Source organism: Acromyrmex echinatior, chromosome 2 (genome assembly GCF_024713525.1).
Source record: "Acromyrmex echinatior isolate Ae372 chromosome 2, ASM2471352v2, whole genome shotgun sequence".
Classification (NCBI taxonomy): Eukaryota; Metazoa; Arthropoda; class Insecta; order Hymenoptera; family Formicidae; genus Acromyrmex; species Acromyrmex echinatior.
This window is the reverse complement of record NC_141853.1, coordinates 17,797,150-17,812,397: the sequence shown is the minus strand read 5'-3', so window position 1 is coordinate 17,812,397 and position 15,248 is coordinate 17,797,150. Positions and strand designations below refer to the sequence as shown.

The following is a 15,248-nucleotide window of genomic DNA, read 5'->3' as shown; positions in this document are numbered from 1 at the left end:
CTCAGAATATCTTTTTGATATCCTGTTAACTAATGCCCGCTATTCGTTACTGACGTACGACTGGCAAGATCTATGTTTTACGTATAAATAATAGCTTTCTCGTAAAAGATTCGCCACGACTTTAATTATTATGCAACATTGATACATGGAAACTCTTTCATTAAATACATGTTAATTTTTTTGAGCGCAAAAATAAAATTAAGAATCATTATATCTTGCGTTATCTTACAGATTTCTAGAGATAAAATCATAATCTGTAAAGATATTTCCAGATGTAATTTTTTCTGCCATTTTATATATAAAGTAATTTTGCAAAATCCATTTTATTATTATTATTCGCTCTATCTTTTATAAAACTACCTATGATTATCAGTAATATCGTTTCCTTTTTTTCTTGATTTTTTTGCCGTATTGCCCGACATTTAATTGTAGGACATTTGTAATCTTTTTGTTCTGCCACATTTACGGTTTTATTGTGTAACAAATGTTCGCAAGACTGCAGCCAGTATGTTTACGACTGATGCCTGAGTCCGGTAGTGTCTCTATATTCGGTTTCGGTTCTCGACCGCAAAAGCTGCTCAACATGTATCAGTGTCCACGTACGACATGTGTGCAGACGTCAGAGGAAGAGGAGACGTAGGTGAGGCTAGGTCCGGTCGAGAACGAGGTGCCTGCATTGTTGCAGGTCCATTGTTAGGCCTGAGTCAGAGAAGAGAGGTAGGCCTGGCCACATTGGTACCGCCTACTAGACTGACCCCGACGTGGAAGGACCAGGCCAGCGACGTCCTGCCTCTGCGATGATCCGTTGCCTCTCATTAGATTTTCAAATTATTAAGTGCAAATTATTTGATCTACGTGATACTTATTTATAATTAAATATTGAATCTCTTATTGATTTTATATTGGTTAACAATATATAAATTAATCTCCTTTTTCGTAAATAGAATAATTAAATATGTTTTTAGTTGTAATTAATGTCTCATATCTATTTCCAAAATAGTTTTCGAGTATAAAAGAAAAAAATTCTGAATGTAAATAAATCTAATATTTTCGGTTCTTTGTTTCACATATTGCGCGTCATAAATGCAAATAAGACAACTTCTCTAACATGAGTCAATCACGATAATCATGACCTCCTTACCTTAACTTATTCAACAATTTAAACAGCAATTGTCCGCATAATTTTGAAAAATCCATACATTCTTGCAATTGAAAATTTAATAATAAAAATTTAAGATTTAATCAATCTTTTGAAATTCTTTTTGTTTCTTTTCATATATTATCGTCAAAAACAATTTTTAATAAAATTAGATAAATGTGGTGAAATATCTCTTTGACAATTTTTTATTAATCATAACATTATGTAGCTAGTGTGATATTTGTAGAGCAGCCGACATCTAAATATATGTAAATATAATATGTCTGTTCCATTACATTAAAACGTATCGGCAGAAAGAGGAATAGAAAAAATGGGGGATACAGGATTAAATATAAATATTCGCGACAAGAATGCATTTTGTGTTAAAAAGTAAAACGAAATAGTTAATAAGCCGGTGGCGGAACTAAACCTTAACGTGCTTCGCAATCGCAGAGGAGCAAAAATTAAGAAGATTAAAAGGTCGTAAAGCCGCTGAAAAGAGTACACCTAGCGAAGCCGGAGAAGCATTCGCGATATTGTAATGTACATTAAAATTGTAATCCCCGGCAGTGTGGCACGGTCCTCTTATATTTTACGCAAAAGTCAAAACATTCCGGGATTTGAAGAGACAGGACAAACGATCACTCGTAATTATTCCAGGCGTTAAAATATTTTCTCATCGAATGGAACGTCTATATTCGCAGAGTGGTACATTTCCGTGTATAAGATAGAAATACGAACATACAAAATATTCTGAAAAATTATATTTTACGTGTGCTATACTCTCTACCTCTTTTTCGTTAAAACATATGTTACATGAATATCCTGTCTTATAAAAAACTCTTTCATATTTCACAGAAACATGTTACCAACTTCACAAACTCAGAAGGTGAATAATCTTCTGTAATCTTTTAAATGATATTTTTTTCTCATAAAATCGACAATCAAATCTTTTAAAGCATGTTATATTTATTATCAGAATATAATTATTCAGAAATATTCTCTTAAATTTATGACAAATTTATTAAGTTTATCGTCTCACACACACACACACACACATATATATATATAAATTTTATAAATTTGTCATAAATTTAAGAGAATATTTCTGAATAATTATATTCTGATAATAAATATAACATGCTTTATATATATATATATATATACACAATACATATTATATAATTATTATATATTATATATAATTATTTAGATTAATTTATGTTCATCTATTTCTTCGGAATTCTGAAGAAATAGAAACTAAACCTTGTTCTACGAAATGATATGAAAATTACATTTCTAGCCACAATCCATTTTATCACGACTCAAAGGCAACGATCTTCAACCAATAATACTATACAAAAACGCGTTAGATCGCGGCGATCTACAAGAAGTAATGTCTATACCGTCGCGTGCGACAGAAGCGGCAAGGTTATATCGTCCATTTCTCGAATCGTAGCAAACGATCTTCCGTAATTATGCGAGACGATGGGACGTTTTCTCACGGAACGAGCTCGGCGTACGAGCCACGAAATGATGATCTCCACCAAATGAACCGCCAATGACGTCGACTGTCATGCGACGGGCGCACGACCATCGTCGTTGAACCCGCTCGCTAACAAGCCCCATTGCCTCTTTATTATCGCGGCCGGATCGCCCAGGAATAGCTACAAATCATGTGGAACTGGTTATCCACTGGTATGGTGCGTCATACGCGCTTCGTATATCTCCGGAGTGGCATTACCTACCGGAGTACTTAAACTGGTTCACCTATATGAAATACGATTGTAAAGCGTTCATGTAGTAAATCCAACAGCAGGTAGATCTCTCCGAAACTTATACGAGCCGCTATTATTATTCACGGCCACTTTGATTGCATAATTAGAGCATGTCACTGAGAGGCAGTCGTCGTTCCAATTCGGAAAGGTAACGTTACGAAAATTTCGGAGTTGTTATCTGAAGCGACCGTGAGAATTAGTGAGAAATTTTGAACCCGACACAGTTCACGCCCTGTGATCTGACATAATATATGCTTGCGGTAACTAACTTTCTCAGCAAAAAAACATTTAATGGTATGAAATTTTATATATTCATAAACATAAAGGTATGAAAACGTATAAACTATAATAATTCTGAATTAATATTATTTGGATGTACATTAAATTGCTTAAAATGCAGTGTTCATTTTTAATAACTATAGAAATTAAGTAAATCAAATTTTGGGGAATTAACTTAATAAGAGATTTCTCTCTCTCTCTCTCTCTCCCCCCCCCCCCTCTCTCTCTCTCTTTACACAATGTCTATGTCTTACAACGAGTAGAAAAAATTGACATATCTTTAAATAAAATTATCAAAATCCATACTAAAATACGCTAAAAAATTATTATTAAAATTATTACAATGTAGATAGATGATAGTTCATGAACCATACATTAAATTGCATTAACCAAAACGAGAAAATATCAATAATATATGATGTTTCTTATTAAGATTAAAATTTATCATTATTCGATTAATCTTGTTCGGTCATTGATTTTCCGCTGATTTCGCATTAATAGTCCGATATCCTTTAAAACGGGAAGACCAATGCCCACGCTCAGCCCTAAATCATGCCTTATGACAGAAACAGATGTACGCTAGCCCGCTCTGTCGCAAATAGTTCCCGCAATAAGGCACCATCCTGCAAGCTGCGGTGTACCTGGCATGGTCAACAGTAGCCCCCGTTCGACTCTCTCCTCGCTTTGGATCTACGAGGGCACCGACATCGTACAACACCGATGTTAGCGTTTAAGTTCCTCATGATCGTACAACACCGATGCTACGAGCCCGGGTAACCCCCGAGAGCAGAATACTCGCGACGCGTATGTAAAGACGATTGTATATCTGTATCAATTGTATGCATATGCGGGGGCCCTCTACCTCCGCAGGCTTCTCTTCCGATTTACCCCTTATATTCCTTCCGCCGCTTTCTTTTTCAGTTGCCCGTAGTCTATAGGCACGTATCTTACGTATATTTGTCGCGTTTAACCATTATATGGTTTATCGTTATTGTTCGTCATCGATGGGAGCGCCTAAGTCCTTCTTCCCTTCAGTACACGAAGAGAGAGAGAGAGAGAAGGAGAGCAAAGAGATTGAAAAGGGAAAAACACGAGTAACCATTATTAAATCAACCTACCTTATGCGATCTTAATTTAAATACGATTATGGATAACCTGCGTTGCGTGTATCAAATTTGATATTCAAATGGATTCATCTTTTGTTCAGGCTGGATAGTTCTTCCTTATCCAAATCGATTTAAAATCGATAACACTAGAGTCGCGATTTGTTTCTATTACTCTAAAGCATGATCGTAAAATATTTGTGTTTATAACAAGCTCCCTGCGTGGCATTAATTATCTGCTACCCCTGAGTACTCCATAAAAACAAATTACATATTTCTGTTTTGAAGAAGTGCATCTCGTAAAAGTCACGCGAGGAACGATTCAACGAGAGGTATTACTTTTCGCATCTTTTACGAGGAACTTTCATCAACGAGATTTGTTTCCTTGCGGTAAACGATGATTCGGATGGCATTTCGCTGCAATGTACATAAGCATAGCTGTATTAAACCGTTATGCGTCGCGGAAACTTTGTTTATTTAGAAGTTATTTATTTGACAGAAACATCGCGAAGACGTGGCGAGTCCGCGCATATCCTGTATACGGAAACTTGCGTCGCAAACGTGCAGTGTCGACTCGTAGAAGAAGTAAAGGATTAAATTTAGCATCGGCGAATATTTTACCGTCGCGAACAGTCTCCCCCTAGTTGACCTAAGCACCGCTAATGTTTTAAGCACGATCGTATACGGAATGACGATCTCTCTCGTGTAACAATTATGTGTACTGCCTAGGTACCTTTGGCCCGCGCGATAAACTGCAAGATGGATTAGTACAAAATTTCATCAGAAGGTAAACCAACAGTCTGAATACAATGTGGTTAGCGATCACGTTCTGTCTCTTCAAGAATACAAGAACAACCTGTTATTTATTAGCCATTTGCTCAAGAAGTACTTGTCCGTTAGTTTCCTTTCGAATTACGGAATCGAATTTTGCTCTTTCATCATTTTATATCACAGAATCGTAACGCGCGCGCTAGCAAGAAATCTTATTTAAATCAATTTAAATAATCATAGATTTTATTTAATCAAATCAAGAACAATTCTAATATCTTTAAATATTTGCAAAATAATTTTATTTTCTTCGAAAATTTTCTACAAAATATATCATTAAAAATTTCTACACAATACATTATAATATATTGTGGAAAGTTCGGAGAAAATAAAATTATTTTGCAAATATTTAAAGATGTTAGAATTACTCTTGATTTGATTTAAATAAAATCTAAATCATTATTTCCGTATGTATTCCGATCAAAGATAAGGCGCTTTCCGCGCGAGCAGCATTTGGCAGCGAGACGCGCCAAATGCTGCCCGCGCGATCTGTGACATTTCTATACCAAATATATCGTACAGAACACCGCTGCCTCTCGCACTGTCATATTAAATATTATTTATGTTCCCTCGCGCACAAAAGAGACCGGTTGACTCGCCTGGATCCGTGCTTCGTGCGTGTGTACGTGCATAGAGAACGCACGTTCGGTATAACCGCATCGCATATAAAGCACAAGGACTGCCAGTAGGTTTCCAATCGAAAAACAATATCGATCCATTGTTCCAACTGGCCAATAAATATCGTAAATATCATGCTGAATTATCGGTGCCGATCTTCCTACCCGCACATTGAACGCGAGCCGATTCTTATGCCCGGATCAGACTTCCTTACTGACGCATTACTGAGTATACAAGTTGTGCGATATACACGTGGAATAAAATTTGCACCACGTTAGTTCTTTGTACGAGCGAAACAGATACAGTACGTATTGTATAATACCGTAAAAATTACAGCGAGTTTCTACGAACCGATGGTATCTTATCCTTCTATCTCATCGAATTTATAGACTATAAAGTATAGAATATACGACTACTATAGAACTACGGCTTTAGAGTTTCTTTGAACTCTTTATGAATTTGAGGAAAAATATAAGTAGTTCAACTTTTTTCCGTAATACATATACGAATGTATGTATGCGCGTATTATATATTAAAGCCCTTTTGTCTTTCGTGTAATCATTAATTGGACCGCTCGGCAGAAATAATAACGGAGACACTACGACGATCTTTATTGTGTACTTGTATACACGTATCTAATTTATTTGAAACTCAAGCAAGAGTTTCGGATTTAGACAGATACCGCCTTTGCGCACGATAAAAGAAACTTCCTCAACCGTGTATAAAAATGCGTGTATTGTGCATTGTCACAGAGAGGTAACATTATATCACATTTGTCCTCGTATACCGAACTGAGACATGTATTTCTACTCACGTTTCAGCATCCCTTTGTACGTCGCCCCTGTTATGGATCTGACATCACAACGAAACGATTGAATCTAGAAGAAAAATATAGCCACGTTATTTTTATTTGTTCTGACGTTTCTCGTAAAAATAAAACTTCGCGAACGATCACGAATATACCGCTTATTACAAATTGTAAATTAATATTATATATTCAAGGCGTTATATTAATTTGTATAACAATAAACTATATAATAAGTAAAAACTACATTTGTCAAAAATATTAGAAATGACGTAGCAATTTTGTTCAATTATTATATTTTGCAGATAATTCTGTTAAATTTTATAATAATACCACATCTATGTGTATACGTAGACATTTCTACAAAGCAGCGAAACAGCAATTTGCATAATCTTCAAATAAAATTCGGACTTTAAAATGCAGCATCAAAGAGAAGTTTATGGCACAGGTTCTGCCATCTCTTGGCAGTCACTGGAAACTGCGCTCATCTGACAGTGATCCTCAATCGGAGGATGCTGTATCATTCAATGTAAATATAATATATGAATGAAAATAATATACGCATTCCGTCTTTAATTTGCACGCTAAATATAGATATCGATTGATTTTTAGTTCATTTCACTTTTAACCTATCATAATTTCAACAGGTGTGAAAAAAATTTTCGAATTCCAGAACAATACATAGAAAGATCAATTCAGAAACGACTGAGAACCAACGTCAAAAAGAACGATTTTCGATGAAGAAGGAAAATCCCCAGGCAGCCATACGGTCGCAGTCTTTCCACCTTATCGATATTAGCATAGAAGAGCAGTTTGCAAAATCGTTACACGTCGCGAAAGTGCACGTCTGGGCACACTAAAGGCTATCTCGCCGAATAAAACGACGCTTAAATAACGTATTACGCCAATATGTTCGCCGGAGAACCAGGACGGACAAAATAACGAAAGGGACTTCGACGATTTCAACTGAATCGTTCCTCAGTCCAACAGGTAATTGTCATCATTTTAAATTGCTACGATATCCGTTATAATTACGTTGCAAACTGTTAGATTTACATTTCAGAAGTGTTGAAAAATCTATAAATTGAAAATAGGCTTCCAATCATTTCCAATAATAAGGTATACCTACGTAGTACAATAACTGTGAATCTCTTTGTTCGCACTTTGTATCCTAAATTGGTTACATCTTTTTTGTATGCATAATTAACACGCGGCAATGGACATTGCGTTAAATTGCGAAGGGTTAACCGCACACGATTGCGCGTCGGCACGATGCATGCACTTTGCGTGAATGCGTGAATTCAGACGCGGCGTAATCTCCCATCGAGTGGGCGAATAGGCACTGTCGAAGGGATGCTACAACCAAGGCGGCAGAAGGTAAGTGCGCGGAGGGGCGCAGGGTGAAAGAGGATTGCCGATCCATCCATGAGAGATCACGCCAGTCCCTGAATGCGGGATAAAACCTCGCTGATGCCCGGCGGAGCGATCCGCGGGATGGAAGCGAGAGGGTGAGCCGTGAGGGGAGAAAAGGAAGAATAAATGTGAAAGAGAAAGGGAGAAAGAGAGAAAAAAAAGGGGAGAAAGGGAGATGCTACTGAATGCCGTGGAAAGTAAAACTCAAGGCAGTGGATCCAAAAGGACGTTGAAGACTCTCCCAAATCCATATAAATTGTCGTATTGTTGAAAGACCGTGTCGCATACCAATTCGAGATGATGCAAGATATATCCTGGAAAAGCAAGTCAATGGTCCATGCGATTGTCAGTCGTTACAGTATCGTTGTCGTGCATGATTTCTGGATCGTCCTTAAAGCTATTTGCAAAAGTATTGAACTGAGATATCCTGATATGAACATTTTCTTCTTACATGCCGTATTACAAGTATATTTATAGGTTTTCTTTCACCACCATTTTCCGTGTAAAAGACAATTATACTGCTTCATAGTTTCTTTGAAACAGTTTTGATTTATGATTCTTGCATACTGCACGAGATTGTGATGCATCCGACAGATTTTTTTGGAGTCTTTACTGATACAATTCGTCACTCCTAGGGTGGATTAAAGGGATCGCCATAAATAACGAAACGTCAGTCGATGTATCAGTGAGAGAAGCTCGGACCACATTATTATTCTATCCGTATTTCCACATCGCACGATTTGCTTCTGTATATGTAGCTTCGCAAGGTGACTTTCGATCGAATAACGCATACGAATCACACATTGATGTATCACCTTTTTTCTGTGTCTACAACGAATGGAAAGCTTCAGCAATCTTTTTTGACATTATTGCCATAACATTATTGTCGAGTTTGCAGAGTTTCACGCAAAAAAGATAACATATCGCTGTGCAATATTATGCGATTCCATTTTCGTTACAAACAACACAAACACATTTTAATATATGTAAATTTACCGAGGTTTACAAAAAAATAGATTTCTATTACTTTTATCTTGAAAATTATGTAATATATGGATAATATCGTATAATTGTGACTATTATACTTACGTTTTTGTGATTGTATGATTTAAAATTTATTCGTACATAATTTGATAAATTAATAGAGAGAAAACTTCTCCTGTAAATTAAATCGTGCGTAGATTTTAAGTCGGATCACATTACTTTTGCAATAACGAGTCATATTTTAGTTGATTTCAAAGAGCTAGCTGATCATTTTTTATATTGACATTATAACATTACGCAACCATTTTTTATGCTATACAATATTCCATTTTCGTTACAAGCAACACAAAACACGTCTTAACGTTTTAAGCTGCTGTCCAAACTGAAACAACGCAGTTCCACGCTAGTTGGAGATAAAATAGGGAAAGAACCAAAGTAAAAAATAGTCAGTAGTAATAGGCTGCAGGATTACTAATATAAGAGGAAAAAAAACCTATCTTAATACTTTAGTATCTGATCGTGTATAATATAGTACAAGAAGATCAACATGTATCATCGACACTGACATGTGGAATTTTTCTCCACTTTTACTTTTCCTATCAAAATGTAATATATTGTCAGCTAGGTCTTTAAAGTTGATTGAAATAAAACACGTTATTGCAAAAGCAGCGATATCCGACTTAAAACCTGCGCATGATTTAATTCGTGGGAAAAGCTTTTATCTTGATATGTCTAGACGTTGGATGTAATGTATTAAAAAAATTATATAATTGTATTTCTACATTTACATTGCGTAGCATTAAAAATTTTAATTCCTGCTTCTGGCAAAATCGAATGTAATACTATATTGAGAACAGATTTATGCTCAGTTATCTATAAAAAAACTGAAAAAAGTTTATAATATTCATCATTTATAATATGAATGAGTCTACTTCCGAATGAGGGAACTTTCGAGTTCGTTTTGCTTTTTACATTGCAAAAGCTGTATTCAGGAGATGGTTGGACGTCACTGTCCAAGGAATCATAGGCTTGCGTTGGATGGATTTAGAAGTAGACCGACGCGTAAAGACGTTCGTATGATCGCTGTTGGAGCGGACGACTAAGGGATTTCAGTCAAAATACAACTCCTTGGTACCGGCGGTAGCCGATAAATTATTATCTCCCGAAGATTAGCTCCGATGTCGCGACCCTCATAAATATCAGTATATTTTTGCTCGGTAAGCCGATTTCCTTTCTGCCGATGGCTTCGAAACGTAGCGGCTGCTGCCGAACCGCGCGAAATCCTTTCTTACCACCTCCCGCTTTCTGTTGCTCTGCGATCCTTGGCGATCGTCCCTGCGTAGAAGGCTCTTTATAGACCAGGAGATTAAAGACGCTTCTCGTGTTCCTTTTTAATTTCGCGTCTCTCGGTGCCGGCGCGACCGGGGTTAGTTATTATCAATGGTAAAACCTGTGTCAGCGAACGCCGAATAAAAGATAATCGCGCGTGAGCAGATTCGCGTCCTTTCGATTCTCTCGACGCACAACGGAGAATTCGCCGGTATAAGAAACTAGGAGGAATCGCGAGACGATAACGCCTTTCCTCGCAGCGTTATATACAGAGTATTCGTTTCGATGCCACTTCATTATCATAATAGATTCTTCCATGAGCGTACGCAAGGAGCACTTGCTTCCTTTCTCTAAATTTTGGCAAAGTAAAATAATTAAATTATGAAAATTATTTTTACGACAAAAAGTTAAACGCTCATTGGCCAATGCGTGGCTCACGCGTTATTCGTAAGAAAATTCACTGAAAATCCTCGAAGAGACTGACTTTAATATAAATATTTTAATAAGTTTTGTGTGAAGATATAAACTTTTGCCCTCCGTCCTGATTAAAATCCTGGATACGTCCATGGATTCTTCTATTAATTTATCAAATGTGCGTAATGTACATCGAAAAAAATAATAAATGTTAATATATATTCGTTTGAATAGTACTAATTAAATATATATTAAATGTAAACATATATTTATTTAGTACAAGAACCATTAATTTGAACCATTAATTTTTTTAATTGATTTAACTATTATTTCTTCTTATTGAATAAATATTTATAATCTGTAAATAAATGTTTAGTTTTAATTATTGAAAAAAATATGTATTAAGATTTAGTAAATTTTTTCCTTAATGTATGAATGATTTGTAAATCATGTAATCCTAAAGAAATGAGTAGTTATTATCTTACTATACAATTTGTTATAAAATAAATGTGCGTGCAAGTTTATATGATTTAGGAAAAAGTAATGAAATGAGGTCTTTCTTCAAGTGAAATAATGCTTCGAAACGTAATACAAACGAATTCAATGCGAAAACTCGAATTTAACACAAGACAGAGTGACGTCTTTTTTGCGAGTCATCCCTTGACAAGCATTCGGAGCAACTTGGCGAATATCTTGGCAATGTTCGAGGACACAAACGGTTCGCCATTTTCTTCTAGAACGTGCGATATACGTTCTTCTAAAACCTCTTCCGCCATATATGAGCCGGGTCTTACTGCCACGATATATTTTGCAAATCTTTCGCTATTTATCACCAGCGGCATTCGCGAAACCCTTGTGCGCGTAATGCTTTCCCCTTCGTTCGTCAACCGTTTTCATATTTTCGTGCCGTGCTATTTTCTGAAAGCGACATTGCCAGAGATTTCCATAATTCTGAGAAACTGTCGTTCGCACTGTGCGATCGTACAAAATCTAAAACGCTATTTTCATATATTTTCTTCAGTAATGCAGCTAATTTTTATCACATGCAACATTTTTATTTATTAAAGACCTAATACCTATGCATCGAGCTATTTGCATTGCAAATTGTAAATAAAAATAATTGTAAGTAAACAAAATAAATGAGAATACAAGTTTATACATAAAAACGCAAACAAGTATATTAAAATGATATTATTTCTTATATAAATTACTTGAGCAGATTTAAGATTTTTCTAAACGAATTTAAAATAAATATCATATTATGTTTAAAATAAATATCATAGGTACTCTGAATGTATTTATCGGTCAATTGTTACAAGATATCAAAAATTAATAACAATTACAAGATATCAAAAATTAATTAACTATATTAAGATCTGTTTGGTTCACTTAGAATTAAAAATGAAAAAGGATAATGACGATCAAGATAAATTGTTTTTAAAAACTCAGTGGCATTCTTATCAGCGCGACAGCAACATTTTCTACTTTTCAAAAATATCCTAAAGAGATCTCTCTCCAGAATTCGAAGCCGCGTCGCTTTCCTTTCCATTTCACCCATAGTACAAACACCCACGCTGTATCCTTTATCATGAGCCTCGCGCTGTACCTCGAAGGATCGCGTGTCGCGGAAGATAGCGGAGCCGTTTGTAAAATGTAAAATTCGTAATACATCGCCGCAAAAGTGGAATAAGCCGAGACATACGGGGTGGTACCATTGGCGGCGCAGCACCGGCGGCGGCAACAGAAATAGTGGGGTGGACAGAGGGTGATGCGGTATAGGTGGGTTGAGAGAGTAGGGGGTACGGGACCCGTGTACGGTTATGTGTCTCATTTATCAGCACAGATATTATTATGGCTCTACGGCCGGAGCTAGGAATTTTACATACGTACGGACATTTGTACCTTCGCGATATAATATAAGGACGTAATAATGCGCACGCATACGAACGAGCTACCCCACACGAGCTACCACCCTCGTCGGGCGGACGCTCGCGTACATAGCCGGTTTCTTTCTATGATGATTCGTCAATAATTTCTACGTTGCAAATCTTGGTATCAATCGACAGTTATGTGAAAATTAATTATCTACATTGAGAAAAAAATGTTGTTGATTCAATTAGACTATATTACGGGCTGTCACTAACATAAGTGATTAATTTATGTATATTTTAATTTATGTAGATCATTATTCATAAAGACCTTGATTATTAAAATAATAATTTGTACCTTTATGTTAATAAAAATATATATGAATTAATACAACTCGTAATATAGACTTTAATGAATCAACAGCATTTTTTCTCAATATAGTAAATAACAATCGACGACTTTATAGAGATGAGTAAAAGCGATATCGATAAAATAAAATCATTATCGCAACAAAGTATAAACGCTATCTCACACTGAGACTTCTATCTAATATCCTCCTTTACGGATCTCATGGATTCCAGAACAATCGAGGAATGATCAATATAGAATAGAATCGCCTGTTTCGTCGTCGCGAAAAAGATCACGCTTACGAAAATGAGGTCGATCTCTCATTCACGTGGCGTAAGGAGACTCTGCACGTAGCACGTACACATGTACGCAGAGTAAGATCTGCCGACCACCCTCGGATTCTCTACCTCCCCCGAGCCGAAAAGGGGTCCCACCACAGTCGTCAAACCTTAATACATTTACAGCTCACGAGAGCACTCGCTCGCTGCTCCTGTCGTGAGCGGCAGCGCCGGATATCTGCCGGTGGATCTCTCTATAGAGTGTATCACGTTTGCGCATGTGAATATCGCACGTATAAGTGGAAGAAAGATGGCCCGGGTCGTCCGTCCCCAGCGGCTAACCCCCTGATATATCGTTTACGTGTCTCGGCGTGCATACGTCGTTTGGGACACATGCCTCTTCCACCGCTACCATCTTCCTCTTTCTTTTACCTCTCGTCCCACTCGCCGTTCTCTTTCTTCTTGCGCCACCTCCTCTTTTCTCCTCCTTCCACCCCTTTCTGCTCACTAACCCGCCGAACATCCACCCTCCACTCCCTCGAAGATTCCTCGCAAATCCTTACTTTACGAATTCAGAGGATGGTGGGACACGTTAGTTCGGGAATCGCGCTTGATGGCCGCTCATATCCTCAGTCTGACCTAGTTCTCGAGTAGAAATTTTAGATATGTCGGATTCGGAATCTTGGCACTTTTGTTAGTCAATGCTGACATTCAAATCTACTCATCGAGAACTTTAATGGATCTAATGAAAAGATATGGATCTAATACGAATGAAATGGATTCTAAAGATATAGTGATATCTCGCTGTCATAAAATTTATGAATTCATGTTAAAATAAGATTTCTTTTTCACCCATTCGTGAAAGGTTTTAAAAATTAGAAAATGATGAAATGATGAAATTAATATATTGGTAATAAACATATGTTAAGCTTGCAGCAATGTATCACTATACGTATATTGCTTATTAGCTATAATAACATAATTAAAAAATTGTCATTTTGGAATTGTTTACTAAGAAACGGAAATATAAAGAAAAAAGAAAGAACGTATTGTAAAAGACATACATTCATTCTTTTATAATCAGTTATTACATTTCGAAAATTATTATACATTTCAGAATTTTAACGATTCGAAACATTCCAATTTATTTTCTGGAAAACTTTATTTTTAGTTATTCATTGTTGTAGCAAATTGTGCGATATATTAAAAATTTATGCATATATATAATATCCGTTCGTTTATTTTTTCGTTCATCGTTTTACTCTTTGTACTGTTACCGCCTCCATCTGATATGCTAAATATTTCCCTCTCTCGAATATCGCACGAACCCTAGCTTTACCAATTCATGAAAACGGTTAGATTCTGAATGACACTTGACATCTTGCTTGGATCACTCTTGTCATACGACCTACTTCCATGGATGAAGATTCCATATGTAAAATATCTGTCTATCATTGGCGTACAATGTTTGCGTCTTCCAAATATCTTGTGTTAGATTATTTAAATAGAAATTGTTATTTTCTTCGTCTACATGATATAGGCGATTCTCATAAGTAACATACATACACGCAATAAATAAAAATAAACTTAAATTTAAACAGAATATATCAGTGTGCTCCATAAATCTATCGAATAAACTCAATTTATATACTACAATGATATAGTATCGCTATACATAATTCGTACATAAATTGTGTAATTTACAAAAATAAAAACTTTTAAATTAATCACGTCTCTAGCTAAAAATAAAGCTAATTTTCTTTATTGATTTACGACGCAATTGATCAGATTCATCGATTAAACCAGTCTGTTCAAAAGTGCAACGTTTACCAATACATTCAAAACTCGATACTCGGAACGCATTGTGAACCGGCGGCCATTAGCTCACCCACAATACTTGATTTATTCAACGATATTTTACGGCGCCGCGCTTCGTTTCTTCGCCCAATAACATCGCCAGTGCGGATGTTCGAGAGGTCGTTGGCGATTCCTTCTGATTCTTAGAGTTATCTGTGAACGTTGTGCACACCTTCCCGCGTGTTGCGGCTCACTAATACTCGTACA

At 36.3% G+C, this 15,248-nt stretch overlaps 1 protein-coding gene across 8 annotated transcripts in view; it reads right to left on the bottom strand.

Annotated features, from left to right (window-relative positions):
- The window catches only part of LOC105143509 (uncharacterized), a 559,838-nt gene that overhangs the window by 427,431 nt on the left and 117,159 nt on the right, over positions 1 to 15,248 (bottom strand). For 7 of the 8 annotated variants that reach the window (XR_015544296.1, XR_015544295.1, XR_015544297.1 and 4 more), the window contains one exon: positions 6,559 to 6,622. The exons of the other annotated variant lie outside the window; for it this stretch is intronic. Coding sequence is in view for 4 of the 7 variants with exons in the window: in XM_087403654.1 (XP_087259780.1) it covers positions 6,559 to 6,568 (10 nt within the window). In the remaining 3 variants the exon portion in view is untranslated. The remainder of the gene's footprint in view (positions 1 to 6,558; positions 6,623 to 15,248) is intronic. 8 annotated transcript variants of the gene reach the window in all.